This window comes from Macrotis lagotis, chromosome 2 (genome assembly GCF_037893015.1).
Source record: "Macrotis lagotis isolate mMagLag1 chromosome 2, bilby.v1.9.chrom.fasta, whole genome shotgun sequence".
Lineage (NCBI taxonomy): Eukaryota > Metazoa > Chordata > Mammalia > Peramelemorphia > Peramelidae > Macrotis > Macrotis lagotis.
The window spans coordinates 79,181,926-79,199,310 of NC_133659.1; the positions used below are offsets into that span (position 1 = coordinate 79,181,926).

General features: G+C 37.2%; 1 protein-coding gene across 1 annotated transcript in view; it reads left to right on the forward strand.

The window, feature by feature from the left end:
- The first annotated feature begins 11,999 nt into the window (after positions 1-11,999).
- TSEN15 (tRNA splicing endonuclease subunit 15) overlaps positions 12,000-17,385 on the forward strand; it is a 54,996-nt gene continuing 49,610 nt past the window's right edge. The window contains exons 1-2 of the mRNA XM_074220887.1: positions 12,000-12,061; positions 14,158-14,434. Of these exons, the coding sequence (XP_074076988.1) occupies positions 12,000-12,061; positions 14,158-14,434 (339 nt within the window). The remainder of the gene's footprint in view (positions 12,062-14,157; positions 14,435-17,385) is intronic.

The following is a 17,385-nucleotide window of genomic DNA, read 5'->3' on the forward strand; positions in this document are numbered from 1 at the left end:
TAAGAGTAAACATAATACCCCTCCTCCCCCACAAAAATATAGAACATCATGAGAAATAAAGAAAAAGAAAGAAAAAAGAATGTGTTTCAGTCTGTGTTCTTCTATCAGTGTTCTAAGAGAACTCTGAGAGCTGTGTTTTTCTTTAAATTTTGACCATATTTCCTCATATATAAGATACTTCCATGTATAAGATGCACATTAATTTTAGGGCTCAAAATTTGAAAAAAATATTGCATGAAGTTATTGAAATCAAGTTTTATTCATCATGAAATTCAAAGAGCTTCTGCTCATAGCTTTCAGGCATCTTTTCTCAGGCATCTTTTGTGTGTGGATGCATGCTTAGTCCATTCTGTTTCATCAACCTGAAGCATCCATTGTGTCCTCCTTTGAAATCAGTCACTTCTTTTTCATCAGCAATTCTTCTTGCTTCCTGCTGAACCATCTTTGTGGGCACAGGAATTCCAATAGCCCTTTGCTCCTCAATCCACCTCTTCCATTCCTTCTCCACATCAGGTCATTTGATTGACTTGCCTCTCATGGCCTTCTTCCGCACATTTTCAGTAGGGTTTCTTCTTCCTGTAGCAAATCTCAGATTATTTTCTCAGTTGGAGGAGGACCAAACTTAGATTTAGCAGAACAATTTCCATTCACTTTTGCAAATTGGATCACTTTGAACTTGAATTCAGCACTGGAAGAAAATCTTTTCTGAGCCATTTCTGGGTAGAATATGGCAAAACGTAACCTAATATACTGGTAACAAATGTGAAACAATGAGAGCAAAGACACCCAAGATGAAAAAGTGGGAAATGCAAGTAAAAAAATCTATAATCACTGCATAAGATGCTCCCAAGTTTTTAGACCCCAAATTTTTCAAAAAGGGGTACATCTTATACATGGGGAAATATGCTATATATTTTAAATTTATTAAAATTTAAGTTTATTAAACAAGCATTTCCATAACATAGTACAATTTAAAAAAGATTGCTTATGAAACAGAAAATTTATGTTGTACAACTTGCTATTCTTTTGAAAGTTATCATATAAATTTCTTTTTTTCTCTTTTTTTCTTCCTATTCCCCTAGAAATGGTTATCATTAGACACAAATATGTATGTTTATTTCTAATGCTATTTAGTTTGAGCCCCCATTCCAATATATTCTCCCTAATGATTATGGACTGATTATTAATCCTTGATTCCATTAAGTTGTAGGCAGGGTTTTTTTAATTAATATAGTAAGAAGAGTTTGTATAAACCATCCTTCTAAAATTCTCTGACATTCTTTCTCATCACTACATACAGTGTCTGGGGGAAAGTGGCTTCGAGCTTAAAGAGCACATATTGCAAATGGGTAATTCATAAGTCTGAGTTGTCAAAAGTACTTTTCTCAAGGGGCTGCTCAAGAAATTATCTTTAGGCATGGTCCAGCTTCTTTGCTAAGCAACTTGGGAGGCAGGAATCTGTCTCCCTACATTTTATCCAGTCTGTGCTTTGGATAGACATAGGATAGACATTGCCACCATGTATTTTTGTCTTACAGGGTGATGCTAGGGCACAGTGTAAGAGAAAGAATTTGGGTGGAGATGTCAATTGACTGGAAGCAGAGAATTATGATTGTAACAAAAACAACTGTAATCTAAAAAGCTGCTTGGGTGGAGACCCTCCCCATTCTTGAATGTAAAATTTGTATCCTGATCTCCTTAGGCTTTACCCTCTACCTAATTCCAGGTCCAGTATAAGGGGAGTTCACCTTTTGCCCTCTGGATGAGCGGCAAGGCAAAAAAATCTGGGTTGGACCCTAGCTCAGAGCCACAGTCTTCTCTACCAACCTGTGGCCCAGCCAATGCTGCTTGGCTATTCTTCTCTCTCTCTCTCTCTCTCTCTCTCTCTCTCTCTCTCTCTCTCTCTCTCTCTAATAAATTTTTGTTTTATCTCCACCCATGCTTTCCTGAATCTGAATAATGATTTCTCATAGGCAGAACCAAACCCAAGTAGCTAGTGGCTACAAGAACAGAGCAAGTTTTAATTCCTTTGAACCTTTGGAAGCTTTCTCTGACCAAAGGTGAGTCTGGGGAGACCTAGGCTGAGGGCAAAACTGAGGCATTCTCTCCCTATTTTATCCCCAAATCATTCATTCTCAGAGTTTTTATTGGAATTCTTTGTCTTGACTCCTGCTTACTCCAATCTCTGAGCTGAAATAGTCTGATATTTTATAAATGACTCTTTTTTTAAAGGTTTTTGCAAGGCAAATGGGATTCAGTGGCTTGCCCAAGGCCACAGGGCTAGGTAATTATTAAGTATCTGAGGCCGGATTTGAATTTAGATACTCCTGACTCCAGGGCCAGTGCTCTATTCACTGCCACCTAGCCGCCCCTATAAATGACCTTTAAGAGGTGATCATCTTCTTAGGGGGCGGCTAGATGGTGCAGTGGATAGAGCACTGGCCTTGGAGTCAGGAGTACCTGAGTTCAAGTCTGGCCTCAGACACTTAATAATTACCTAGCCGTGTGGCCTTGGGCAAGCCACTGAACCCCATTGCCTTGAAAAATCTAAAAAAAAGATGTGATCGTCTTCTCTGTCAAAACAAACACATTTCCTTTGTAATTTCATTCCAGGTTGATCAAGGATTTTTTCACTGAAAGTTCTTGATTGATTGATTGAAGTATGTTCTCACTTCTTTAAGGCATTTCTTATTTTAAATTGGGTGAGGTGATTTGGCTGATTTGCTTAATGAAATCCCAACTTACCAATAGAGAAACTGATCCAAGATTCTTAGGGCTTATATTTTGCTTGTAAAACATTTTCCTCCTTTAATTTCTCCATATTATAATGCTTCCATTTTCCTCCTTCACTCAAAAAGTTATGTTTTATTAAAGTTAAACAAATTATTCTTGATCTAACTAAAAAATGCTTGCCAGATACCCAACAAATCTAGATGCCTTTCAGAAAGGTTCTATTCCAAAGAAGCATTAAAGTGGGTATTAGCAACATATTGAAAATATTTAAAAAAGTACTTCCTCTTAATGACTTCCGTCCAAATGGAAGAAAGAAAATTGAATCCTGAGACATTCCCAGTGATGAAATGGAAGTTGTTTACACTGGGAACCCAGACCACATTGCTGCTAAATCACTTATATAATTTGCAAGTCCGTGGGGTTGAGAGGACCCAGAACTGACTTCTTGGATTTTTTTTTCCTTATTGGCTCTTTCTATCCAATTCTGTAGTATTCCTGACCCATGTAGACATACATCCTCTGCAATTGGGTACGCTATGAAAGAGATTCTGAAATGCTGAAAAATAATTATTTGGCACCATTTTGGAGGAGAATTCCCTGAAAACCAATTTTTACAAGTCAACTCAGTTTTATAAAAAAGTATTCAGCACCTACTATATACCAATACTAGAGAGACAAATATATAAGGAATGAGATATAGATAGAAAAATTAGATAGATAGATAGATAGATAGATAGATAGATAGATAGATAGATAGATATCACATTTAGTGGTTTTCAATTTCGGAGACAATGGGGGACCCATATTCATGTTTTAACGAAAGAGTTTGAAAAAAAGAGAAAACATTCATCTGTAGAAGACCAGAGAAAGTCCCATGACAACTGAAGGAAGCTTTGAAGAGAGCTTTCATTAGATTTACTTGAGAAGAAACAACATTCCAGGTATTTGGGATACCCTCTAACAATTCTCAAAGAGCTCAGAGTGCAGGAGATGGGAAAGAGTTAGTGTTCCAGTATCACTGAAACATTAGAGACTATAACCTGAGACTAGAGGGCAGGTAACTACCAGGCAACATTCAACTTGATCCAAAAAGTCACGTTCCAGGAAGATCTTTTATAAATCTGTTTTCCCATGGAATCACTGTTATATATTATAGAATTTATAGAGCTAAAATGGACAATGGAGGGGAAGGAAAGGAACAGAGGTAGAAAAATGTGAAACTCAAAAATTTGCAAAAGCATGAATGTAAAAAACTACCTTTGCATGTCATTGAAAAATAAAATTAAAATAAAATAAAATGGACAATGGTAGCAAACCCAAATAGAAATGAATTCTTGTGGGTTGCCTAGTGACCTAAGGAACCTCAAATTAATATTATCAAAAAAAATTAACATTATCTATGTATTTAATTCATTAATGTTTTCAAATTACATTTTAATTTGGTTTGTGGAATAAAGAAAGAGTCTTGTACTGGGCACTTTGACACTTTGATCTAGTCCCTTCTCCCCATTTTTACAGATGAGGAAACCAAGGCATTTAAAGGTTAAATGACTTATCAAATCTTATTCCACTAGTTAGTTAATGGCAGTAACAGGGCTAGGCTCCTTCTGGTTTGTTTGCTACTACAACTTAGTTGTTCTTTTAGTTTTCCAACCTAACCCACAAAAACCTACCTATTTAACTTTCTTATATTTGAGCTATTCTATATTACCAATAGGATGTTCTATACATCCAGAGAAAAAACTGATAAATATAAGTTTATAAAATGATTTTTCCATATATATGTATAGCTGTAATATATGTATGTTTATATATGTATATAAACATATATTAGCATTTATATATATATATATATATATTTGCACATATACTTATCTGTTTCTAATGGTAACCATATGGGAGGAGGGAAGAAAAAAGGAAAAAAGAAATTTACATGATAACTTTTTTATATATTAAAAAAGGAATAGCAAGTTGTTCATATTGGATTTGCAGTTTCATGTACATATTTTTCTTTTTTCTTTTTTTCAAGGCAATAGGGTTAAGTGACTTACCCAAAGTCACACAGGTAATTATTAAGTGTCTGAGGCTGGATTTGAACTCAGGTTCTCCTAATTCCAGGGCTGGTACTCTGTCCACTGGACCATCTAACCACCCCTTTATATTTCAGTTTTAATATGTTATAGAAATGCTTGTTTTCTTCCATAATTTAAAAACAAATAATATGCTTTAACGATAGAATGTTCTAGTGGAAAAAGAGCTAGTAATTTAGAGTCAAAAGACCCGGGTTTAAATCCAGACTGTTGTTCTTTTCTCTCTTGGTATTTGGAACAGTGTTTTCTTGTCATTCTTCTCTTCCCTATCTGCTTGCTTCTTCTCAGTACCCTTTGCTGGATGACTATCAGCAATACTTCCTCTAATGGTAGCAATAGTATGTGGTTTTGTCTTACATCCTTCTTTCTTTTTTGTTCTTTATCAGTAACCTTATTAGCTCCCATGGGTTTAATTACCATCTATATATTAATGACTCCCAGATCTATTTATCCAGTTCTAATCCCTCTCCTGAGCTCCAATTGCTCATACTCAATTCACTATTAGACTTTTCAAACTCACGCATTCAAAGACAGCCAGGGCAAAGACATTGAGATGAGAGATGGAAAGGAACAACAATAACCTAAAACATGAATGGAAGGGAATCATGTGAAATAATTCCCCCAATCAGTAAACTCCAGTGGCTTCCTAATCACTTTAAAATCAAATATATGCTCTCTCTATTTGGATTGAAAACCCTTTACAACCAGAGCCTAATCTACTTTTCCAAATTTATTTCACATTATTTCTCACTTCTAGTGAGAAAGAACCACCTAGAATTGCAAACCATCATCTTTGTTGCCATTATGGTCTCAGTAGTTAACACTGTGTATTAACTCATGTCAGAGAAAGGGCTTGAACTCACAACTTTGAGAGTCTGGGGAGGTCACTTTTATTTTCTACTCGGTGCTACTTCATATATGAGTGCAATAGCTATTTTTAAATACACTACAGTGGTTGTACAAGTATTTTATTGTGGGGTCATGTCTCTTTTTAAAACATAGCATGTTTAATGCTCGATTAATAGGTTTTTATTTATCGAGCCTATATGAAATTCAGGGGTTAAGAGCACCCAGCCCTGTAGTCAGGAAGACCTGAGTTCTAATCCAACCTCAGACACTATCTCTGACCTTGACTAAGTCACTTAGCCCCATTGCTTTACAAAAACAAACAAAAAAAGTATATCTATCTCTTGTATCTCACCAATTTTACCATTATATTCCCCCAAAATAGTAGTAATCAATTATTTTAGGAAATAAAGGTATGCATAGGACAGTTTGGTTATGAACTTAACTCCCCAACTAAAGTCTTGGGTTCAAAAAACTCTCTGTCATCTGTTGCTGGATCAAAGGGTATGCACATTTTGTTGCCCTTTGGGTGTAATTCCACATTGCTCTCCAGAAAGATTCGATGAGTTCACAGCTCTACCAACAATGTATTAGTTTCCCAGCTTTCCCACATGCCTTCTAACATTGTCATTGTGCTTTCTGGTTATATTGGCCAGTCTGAGAGGTGTGAGGTGGTACCTCAGAGATGCTTTAATTTACATTTCTTTAATAAGAAATGATTTGGAGCAATTTTTCATATGACTATCGATTGCTTTGATTTCCTCATCTTATACAGGATGTTCTAAAAGTCTTAGTGCAGTTTTAAGTTACCAAATTTTGAAATATTTTTGTTTTTAAATCTTAAAACTGCCCTGAGATTTTGGGGACCTTGTATTGAGACTTTTTTTTAAACTTTTGGCCTCCTTAGACTATGTATGCCAAATTAGTGTGATCATTAATTGAATTTTTAAAAATCCCATCCAACTCAAAGGTTCTCTGATTTGATCATTTTCTAAACTCTTTTCAGTGACAAAAGCTCACACTTAAATTGCCTTTTCCTCCTAAAACGTCTAACTCTTTGAGATAGAGAGCCCAAGTATTAATACTCTTATTTTACTAATTAGAAATTGAGGCTCAGAGAGGTTGTTGTGATTTTCCCAGAATCACATAATCAGTGGAAGAGCTGAGGCTCAGTTTCCATTTTCTAATTCCATGGCCAATACTCATTGTGTGGTCCTTTCTTTGGACTTGTTGCCATCCAACTCTGGCTTTGATTAAGTATCTCACAATCTTGGTAGCAGAATTGATTAAATCTATATGGATTAGGAGATTTTTTGACTCAACAGCTGCTTATGATGTTAAATAATATTTTGGATGCCAAATAACTGTTTTAGGTTCCAAATAAACAGCTGTGAGTTCTCTGAGTGTTGATCAGATTCTCATCTTTTCTATGCCCTGTATTTGTTATTAAGGACATTCATATAGAGCCCTAGAGTTGTAAGAAATGGGTCAGTCTCATATTCTGAATTATTTTTTCATATAATAGAAGCAGCTGCTACACATGTGAAATAATTTTTTTTAAAGCACAAGCTTTATTGAGCATCTTATGGATCTTACCAGAAATGATTTTTTGATTGTCCTTCATTTTTTTAAAAAAAGACTTTGACATCAGAGAGGTGATACCATGAGAAGCACATTAAATAGATTTAAATGAAGGTGTGCTGTGCTAAGTCACTGGTCATACTTTCTCCTCCAGAGTCATCTGAATCCAATTGCCAAATTGGAATCAGGACAACTGGAGAAAGTCAATCAGGGTTAAGTGACTTGCCCAAGGCCACACAACTAGTAAGTGCCTGAGGTTGGATTTGAATTTGGGCCCTCCTGACTTTAGGGTCAACACTCTACTCATTGCACTAAAAAGTTATACTCAAGCCTAAATCTTACAAGAAATATAGAGGACAAAAGATATGGAACTTTTTATACTTGTAATGTGAATTGGTCTGACTGGTTTGACTATTATTAGATAAGGAGAACATTCAGGACTATAAGTGAAGTCTTGCAGCTTTTGCTTTTTTCCATTTTATTTTCATTTTATCTTTTTTTTCCAATAATATATAATATTTTTCACATTTGTTTTTAAAAATTTTGAGTTCCAAATTCCCTCCTTACCTCCTTTTGTCCCTTCCTCTTTCATTGGAAAGACAAGTGATTTAAATTACTCATATGTAATTTTAAAAAATTAAGCTTTTATTTAAATTTTAAAAATAAAAGACTGAGTCTATCTTGCCAGACTGTAAGCACAAGAGTCACTCAGGAGTTTGATCTCACAACTTATATTACCTGGTCCCTCTATTGGAACTAGATTCAGTATGAATACCCTTGGATTAGTCTACTTTATCTAAGAAAGTCAAAGTTCAAGAGATCCATCAGCCTCAGACTCTTCTGAAGCTGGAACTGTCCATAACATCTCAGAAAATCTTTAATTCAAAGTTCAAGCTTAAAGGTTAAACCAACTTGGTTAACAGAACTTGTTGCATGTGAAGTTTTATATCAGGATTCAGGGTTGGCTTCTTTATTTATCTCATTCTTTTCACTTTTCCATTTGAGACTCAAAGCTCTAAGATACTTATATTTGCATTTCAGTCTTTTTTTCTGATTAGTCATTTCTCACCTTCTGTAGCAATAACACATTCTGCCTAGGGAGATGAAATTGGGAATCTGTATTACCAGATTACACAGAAATGTATTTTTAACAGGAAATTCAAATCAGGAATGAGGACTTTGGTACTAAGAGTCTTATTACAATGGAGCTCTAATGGACTCAGTTATTTAGGCATGAGTAAAATGAAGAAAAGCTCTAGCATTCTAGAAGCTGAAACATTACCCTTCCTCTGGAGAAAGCTATCCACTATTGCTTAGGAGGCATTCAGGGGCTCCCTCATTGTCAACTCTGTAATTAATACCCAAAGACACTCAGTGTTCCAAATCCTATGTTTTTCTCTATGACCAATACTTTAGTTGCTGGTCATTTAAGGATTTTTGGCAAACAGTAGTGACTTGAATTTGCAGGACTCTGTAACTTTAATTATTTTGGTTTATTGATTTAAGCCTGGATTTCTCCTTATCTCACCTTCTTGGGAAGTGCATGGGAGACTCACATGACATGGGAGATTGACCTGCTTCATTTCCAACCTAGGTCCCTTTCTCTCTCTCTCTCTCTCTCTCTCTCTCTCTCTCTCTCTCTCTCTCTCTCTCTCTCTCTTTTTAGTTTTTGCCAGGCAATTGCCTGAGGTCGGATTTGAACTCAGGTACTCATGACTTCAGGGCAGGTGCTCTATCCACTGTGCCACCTAGCTGCCACCTAGCCGCCCACCCCTTGCCTCTCTTAGTCAATCTGATCTCCTTCCCACTCTCATCCCTCCATTGGTGGGGAGGGGAGATCACCGTAGTGATGCAAAACATAGTGTAGACACCCAATTTGCGTAACTCAGAACTAGGGTTCAAGAGATTCTTTGGCCTCATCATCCCTGACAGCTATGATTATAGAAGTCTTGGAATGTCCTGCCTTTAATGATTTTACATTAGAAAATGAACTACTCTCTCAACTCCTCTCTGCCTCCTATCTTCCTTCAAGTTGCAATCAAAATCTTACCTTCTAAAAAGAAAACTTTCCTAGACCCCTTATTGCACATGCCTTCCTTCTGAGATTACCTCCCACTTACCGTGTATATATTTTGTTTGTACATTGTGTCTTGCATTTTTGTCTCTCCCATTAGAATGTAAATTCTTGAGGATGGATCCCCCCCTTGCCTTTTTTTTTTTTTGCATCTCCAATGCTTAACCCAGTGTCTGTCAATGAATACTTATTTTAAAAAAAAACTAGTTGATTTAATTTGACATAAAAGGTAATAATCATTTAATGTTTTGTCTCATCAGGATCATACCATTTTAATTATTAAGGAAATTATAAGATTACTTTTAAGATGTTGGCTTTGGGCCGCTAGGTGGTGTAATGGATAAAGCACTGGCCCTGGAATCAGGATTACCTGGGTTCAAATCCGGTCTCAGAAACTTAATAATTACCTAGCTGTGTGGCCTTGGGCAAGCCACTTAACCCCGTTTGCCTTGCAAAAACCTAAAAAAAAGATGTTGGTTTTTCCAGTTTCAAGTTCTTTAATTATATTTTCTGCGTTATTTGTATTTGTAAGGATGTCTTCCTTTTCTGAGAAGAACCATCACTTATAACCAAGACCTTCCAGCTACCAAAAGATGCTTAAAGTTTTTTTCTCTAGTAACTCATCCCAGAAAGTACCTTCTTATTTATAGCTGGAATGGGGATTCTCCAACCCATGGGCCTTATCAGACCCTCAAATCTAGCACTGCCAAGGCAACTGCAGATAGGACTTGAAAGTCAATAAACCTAGGGATGAATTAATTAAATGTCTTATCAAATATAGAAGGCTAATTTTTAAGTTTTGACTCTTGGTAGAAAAAAGGTTTCCCACTCCTGATTTATAGGATACCTCCACTGTATAATGTACCATATAAACACCATAATAAAGTCCATTGTTTTTAATTGATTTAAGATCCAAGGGAGCGTGTCAGGAGATTTATTCACTTCCAAATGATTTCCTCTCACATCAATATTCAAACTTGTGCTTTTTCTGCTCTTACTAGATTACAAGGTCACTTGTTTTTGAACATATTGCTAAATTTTCTAAAAAGTGAATTTTTAAAGGAAAGGAGTGATGATGCAAGGTGAGGATCTGAAAGAAGCTGTGAGTAGCAAGGAGCACGCCAGCCACCAGGACTAGTGTTTGAACCTGAACATAAGAGAAGAGACATTTAATGCTAAAGAAGGTGGCCAGTGAAGAAATTTCTTCTGGATGGAGAATGCCATAGTTGCAAGCACCTTGAAAAAATTGGAATGAAAAGAGCAAATTTAAAGATAGTTGTTTTAAAAAAAAAAACAATAGAAGGGAGTTTCAGATGTTACAATGAAAGGAGAGGTTGAATAGGTTTATGAACACAGCCTGGGTATGACTGAGGGAAAGGTGGACAGATGAAGATGAGGTAGTAGAGAAATATATCCATTAAATAGAGTTTTGGCTGTAGGTAGCCCTTGCCTCCTTTGATGTTGTTAGAACACTGGAAAGTAGAGTTGGGGTTGAAGCTGTGTGGAATAAGAATCCACTTAAAACAATATAGAGACTCCTCTGAGTAAAAAGGAAAGTTTATTTTGGCTTTTCTCGAGAAAAGGGCACCCCCAAGTCTCACAAAGGTAGTGAAGATCAAAGAGCTTTCCTGAAGTGACAGTCAAACAAGATTATATGGCCTAGCACGATCCCCCCCCAACCTGATTGGTTGAGGTTTTCAGAGTTACAATCTTTACGGGAAAAATCTACCCAGCAACAAAGAGAAGAATAATAGGTTTTCATAAAATATTACCTCACCATCCAGATGGTGAGGGATCAGAAGATTTCTAATGACCTTCTGTTAAATGAATTAATGTCTGAGTATTTGAGGTCTTCTTAGTTTATTACTTATCAAACAAGAGGAGGCAGGTTACTGTTCTCACAGTCTATTATCAAATAGGTGGCTAACTAAGACTGCAAGGTCTCCTCTCTGGAAGTATTCCACTATTTTCCCCCAACAGAATCAAGGCAAGGTCTTTCTGGAAATAGTCTACTGTTTCACTCCCTAGCAGAATGGGGAGGGTGTCTGACTGGGAATGAGAGACCTCTCTCCCTCTGCTAAGGGTAATAGTCTGTCTTTCTTTTAATTATTTTTAACTGTGAGAGGACTTCACTAACAATATTAACTCTTAAGAAGGAATATTCCACTCAAAGCTCTGAATATGATCTAATCAGTATGGCCAGGAAGTCTGGTGATGAAAGTCCTATCTGGGAGGTGAGATTGGAGCAAAGGAGTTCTGGGGACAGCAAAATAAATTGTGATCTTTTTGTATTGAGAACAAATCTGTGACTTTTTCTGTACTGTTAAATACTGTACTATACACTTCTATATTGGCTTGGTAGACATGTAACCTTGGTCATACCCTTAGGGCAGGAGCAGGCATGGTGCCAATAGATGCCAAGCATGCTTAATAAGTAACAAACACTACACTGGCATTGTGATTTCTATGGCAACTCAGATTTCTATAGTAACTTCACCAGGCATTAGCCACTTTTTGGGAACCACCCCTGTGGCATACCTACACCAGGTGTTAGACTACCTCCTAATGCCTGCCCTTGCTCCACCTACCACCAAGAATGGACTTAAAGAATCATCTATCTCTTCCTCATCTGGTTTCTTTTTCCTTGTCTACCTTCCTTTCTTTAAACCGAATCCATGTGCTCCAGTTCCTTAGAAGCTCACTTTCTTTCCCAGCTTGTGACTGCCTGGGAAAGAAGGTGAGAAAGTAACTGTTTGTGTTTCTGGAACTGTAATTGTAGAACTAAGTGTTTCTTTAACTTGACTATCCCCTTCACTGTTCTCCCCCAATTCCTAGTTACTCCCTCAAATACCTAAACTGGAATCCCACCTGACCACTCTCCCTCATTAGGGATCATGGTTTCCTACCTTTTCTTTAGTCTTTCTCTAAACTTCTGCTAATTAGTCTGTGCTTTAAGAAGTTCACTATCTAGCTGTTTCTCCAAGGGATGCAACTTTTGAACTTTTTGTGGATTTTTTGTGATAACTTGCAAACTATGCAACCTGTGAATTAAAGTCTAAGCCTTTCTTACCTCCCTGGGTCAGAGATTGAACTAGAGCTGTTTCTCCCCAGCCCAGTTGCTCTGGCCACATTTTTTGGCATCCCTGGGTGGGCCACAGTTGTTCCTCCCTCATGTAACAGATGATAAGAAACTGGTCTCCACAGGATATATCTCTATCTCTATCTCTATCTCTATCTCTATCTCTATCTCTAAAACCCAAAACAAACAAACTGATTTACTCTCTTTCCCTTGTCCAGCAAGGACAACTTGCCCATGAAACCAGCTCTTCCATTGATTTGATTGTCACCTCTTGGTTAAGATAGGGCAGGGAATCTGTGGTTCTGGACCAATAGAAATTCTCCCTTTTCAAAATTTTTTTCATCTGTTCTTTCTTCTACTGACATTAACCCAAACAAGGATTTTACTCATATAATTATGCCTTTATTCAGCCTGTGCCCTCTGACTGGAATATCTGCCCTTCCTGATTTCCATCATTGAATTTCTACACAGTTATGAAAGTCGAACTCAAACATCACTTCTCTCCTTGAAGCTTCCATGATTCTCCATCAGCAATAACTTCCTTCCTTTCTACGACCTCACATAGCCCTTTGTTTTGTATCTGGGGTGGTGTCTTTTCTATCTGAAGTTTCCTGAGGAAAATGCTCTCAGATCTAAATTTAGCATCTTTATCTTTTTTTGCTTGGAATGTCTAGATCCCTTTAAGGCTCAGAGCCTTTTTTATCTTCTACTTTCTCATCCTCTCAAAATTTTGTTGCATTTACTTTGCATCAATTTAATATATTTATTTTATGTATATGTACTTTCCCTCCCAGTAGAATGTAAGCTACTTGAGGGCAGGGTTTGTTCCATTTTTTGTCTTTGTTTCATTATTTCTTAGTTGGTGCTTAATAAGTGCTCATTGAAATTGAATTGGATTGGGCAGCTAGGTGGTCCGGTGGATAGAGCATGGGCCCTGGAGTCAGGAGGACCTGGGTTCAAATCTGGTCTCAGACACTTAATCATTGCCTAGCTGTGTGGCCTTGGGCAAGCCACTTAACCCCATTGCCTTGCAAAAAACCTAAAAAAAATGATAAACATGGGATGTGCTATGGAAAAAAGGTCCATTGATGGACACATGGTGTAGTAGTGCATTGGTCCCAAGATTCTAGAAAGAAATTCGGATCTTTGACCCAGATAATACTTATTTGAGATTGCTCCTCGCCTACTTTGCATATATCATGTACAAAAATGGTTGTTCTTAGGTTGACTCCCCAAAGACTGTGAGTTCCTTGCTCAGCTCTTTAACAAAAAAGTATATACAAGAATGGGGGGGCATGATTCTTCTTTAGGGAGGTCCCCCCCTTCTTTGTATCTCCAGTATGTTTGGAACATAGTAAGTGCTTAATATGTGCTGGTCTGCTGAATAAAGCCATACCGCAGAGATCAAAGAAAAAGGATGGCTAACAAAAAATCTCACTTCATCGTAGCAAAGGATTGTCACCTAAGTAGGGCACATTTCAGATGGGGAATAACTAAACAAATGATGGTATAGAAATGTAAAGGAATCTTAATTTTTCCCCGGAAAATAATGAATAGTTTCCCTGAAACTTGGAAGACTTGTACGAACTGATGACAAAGTGCAGAGAGCAGAACCAGGAGGGTGATTTTTGCATTTAACAAATTTTACATTTTTATTTCTTTTTAATTCATGGCATAGAAGAAGCGATTCCAAACATACTATACAGAAAGGAAAAACCGGGAAAGGTTTCCACGTGTGTCCGCCCTGAGCACAGGCGCCGATCCGGGGTTTTGGGGCGCCAGGCAACGCTGCGGGTGTGGAGGGGGGGCCGAGTCGGAGCGCCGGCTCCGCCCCCCGCCGGGACCCAGTCTGCACGCGGGAGGGCGTGGCCGGAACCTCGCCGCTCGGGCCTCGATTCCCGCCGGACGGAAGTCGGGGCGCACCGCCGGCGGAGCGAAGCCGCGCTGCACCGCCCCGGCATGGAGGGCGGCCTACCCCCGGCCCTAGCGGCCGCCGGCGGACGGCACGACTGGGTGACCGGCCACCCGCAGGTGAGGTGGGCCCGCTCCCGGAGGGGGAGACGGAGCTGGCCCGGGCCGCGGCCTTCTCCTCCCTCCAATGGGCCAACTCGGGGCTCTGCGCCCCCTCCCCGGGGCCTGCGGCGCATGCGCGGGAGCGGGGGGGCGGGGAAGCCCTGGGCCCGCCTCCCGGGGCCTGAGGGCGCTCAGCGTCTTCCCGCCTTACCTCACCGTAAGGTCACGGGGCCGGGCCGGAAGCTGCCGGCGTGAACCCGGCCCCCGACCTGCAATGGGGGTTACACCCTTCCTTAAGCTAACTAACAGATGAAACCGAGGACGCGCTATTATTTTAAAATATGAAGGAAGAAATCTGGCCTCAGATGGGCGAGGCACTTGACCCCACTGCCTTGCTAAAACCTAAAAACAATGAATAAAGAAAATATGAAGGAAGTCATGGGGCTAGAAAGAGGTCCTTGACGTCAACAAAGTTAAAAAGCCCCATGATTTATTTTATGTGTGTGTAGATATCTATCCATACATACTACACACACAGAAGTTATGCATATATACAAGTTATATATATATATATATATATATACATGTTTTATATATAAATATATCTTGCATATATATAAAACATATACATATATAACTTGTGTAAGTTGTATGTGTATGTTATATATATATATATATATAAACAAATTATATTTAAAAACAAGTTAAAAAGTGTGATATTATTACAACTTTAAATCTTATAGTTTTTAACCATTAGTAAAATTGAAAAAAACTCCCCCATGTCATCACTTCTTGTCAGATAGAAAGCCAATACTACTAGGATCAAATGCAAACAGTATATATAATCAAATTCTAAGTCCTTCAGCACTGATCATAGGTAATATTAGTGTTGGATATTTTTTATATATAAATATATCACACACAAATATATAACATATACATATATATATAACTTGTATAAGTTATATATCTGTATTTCATATATATAAACAAATTATATTTAAAAACAAGTTAAAAAGTATGATGATTATTACAACTTTAAGTTTTACAGTTTTTAACATTAGTAAAACTGAAAAAACTCCCCCCATGTCATCACTTCTTGTCAGATAGAAAGCCAATACTAATATAATCAAATGCAAACAGGATATATAATCAAATTCTAAGTCCTTCAGCACTGATCATAGGTAATATTAGTGTTGGTTATTTTTATATATAAATATATCACATATATATACATATATAACTTGTATAAGTTATATATGTGTATTTTATATATATAAACAAATTATATTTAAAAACAAGTTAAAAATGATGATTATTACAACTTTAAGTCTTATAGTTTTTAACATTAGTAAAACTGAAAAAAAAACCCATGTCATCACTTCCTGTCAGATAGAAAGCCAATACTAATATAATCAAATGCAAACAAGATATGTGATCAAATTCTAAGTCCTTCAGCAGTGATCAGAGGTAATATTAGTGTTGGATGTTTTATATATAAATATATCTCACATATATGTAACACACATATATAACTTGTGTAAGTTTTATACATATATATATACACACAAGTTATATTTAAAAACAAGTTAAAAAGTGCGATGATCATTACGACTTTAAATCTTATAGTTTTTACCATTAGTAAAACTGAAAAAACTCTCCCGTGTCATCACTTCTAGTCAGACAGCCAATGCTAATATAATCAAATGCAAACAGTATATATCATCAAATTCTAAGTCCTTCAGCACTGATCATAAGTGTTCTTTAGAAGTAATATTAGTGTTGATACTTGACCCTGGAGCCTTGTTTTACAATAATGCAGATTGTACTTCTTACCTTTTTTTCATGCCATGGACCCCTTTGTAGTCTGGTGGAGCATGTGGACTACTTCTCAGAATTATGTTTTTTTTTTTTTTTTGCAAGGCAAATGGTGTTAAGTGGCTTGCCCAAGGCCACACAGCTAGGCAGTTATTAAGTGTCTGAGGCCAGATTTGAACTCAGGTACTTCTGACTCTAGGGCTGGTGCTCTATCCACTGCGTCACCACCCCCAGAATTATGTTTTTAAATAATTAAGGAACCGATTAATTTAAATAATAGAATAAATTACATTTGTATAGCAAACCTCACAGTCATTATGCTATAATTCTTTTTTTTGTTTGTTTTTTTGCAAGGAAATGGGGTTAAATGACTTGCCCAAGGTCACACAGCTAGGTAATTATTAGTTTGGACTCAGGTCCTCCTGACTCCAGGACCAGTGCTCTGTCCACTGTGTCACCTAGCCGCCCCTATGCTAGGATTCTGTTTTTTTTTTTATTGTCTTTAAAGATTTTATTTATTTTGAGTTTTACAATTTTCCCCCTAATCTTACTTCCCTCCCCTCACCCTCCTACAGAAGGCAATTTGTCAGTCTTTACATTGTTTCCAGGGTATACGTTGATCCAAATTGAATGTGATGAGAGAGAAATCATATCCTTAAGGAAGAAACATAAAGTCCTATGCTATGATTCTAAACAATTTTGGGAAATAGGGTTAACATTGTTTTTTCAGATAGGAATGATGTAGATATTTTTACAGGTTTGAAAGTTTCTTGAGTTGGACTACAAAATCATATTCTTTTTAAGAAGTTTTTTTCTGTAAAGAATTAGAGAAAAAAAAAGTCAGTTGGCTGATGATTCAAGGATAGGTGTCTTTTGCTGGTGAGTGTTCCATAGCTCAAAATAGTACAGGTCTATAGTAAATGCACTATAAAGAATCTTTGCATGAGTGAAAGGAGAGAACAGGGTATTTTCTCAGTATAAACAGTCCCTGGGACTTTTCTGTTGTATCAGAAGAGATGAGGACATCCTTTAAACTTCATCGGAAAATTCTTGACTGTCATGATGATGTTTCTCTGGTTATTTTATTATAGAAATATTTTGTTGTTTACCATTCTCTCAATTAAAAAAAAATCCAGATTTGGTAGTATTAA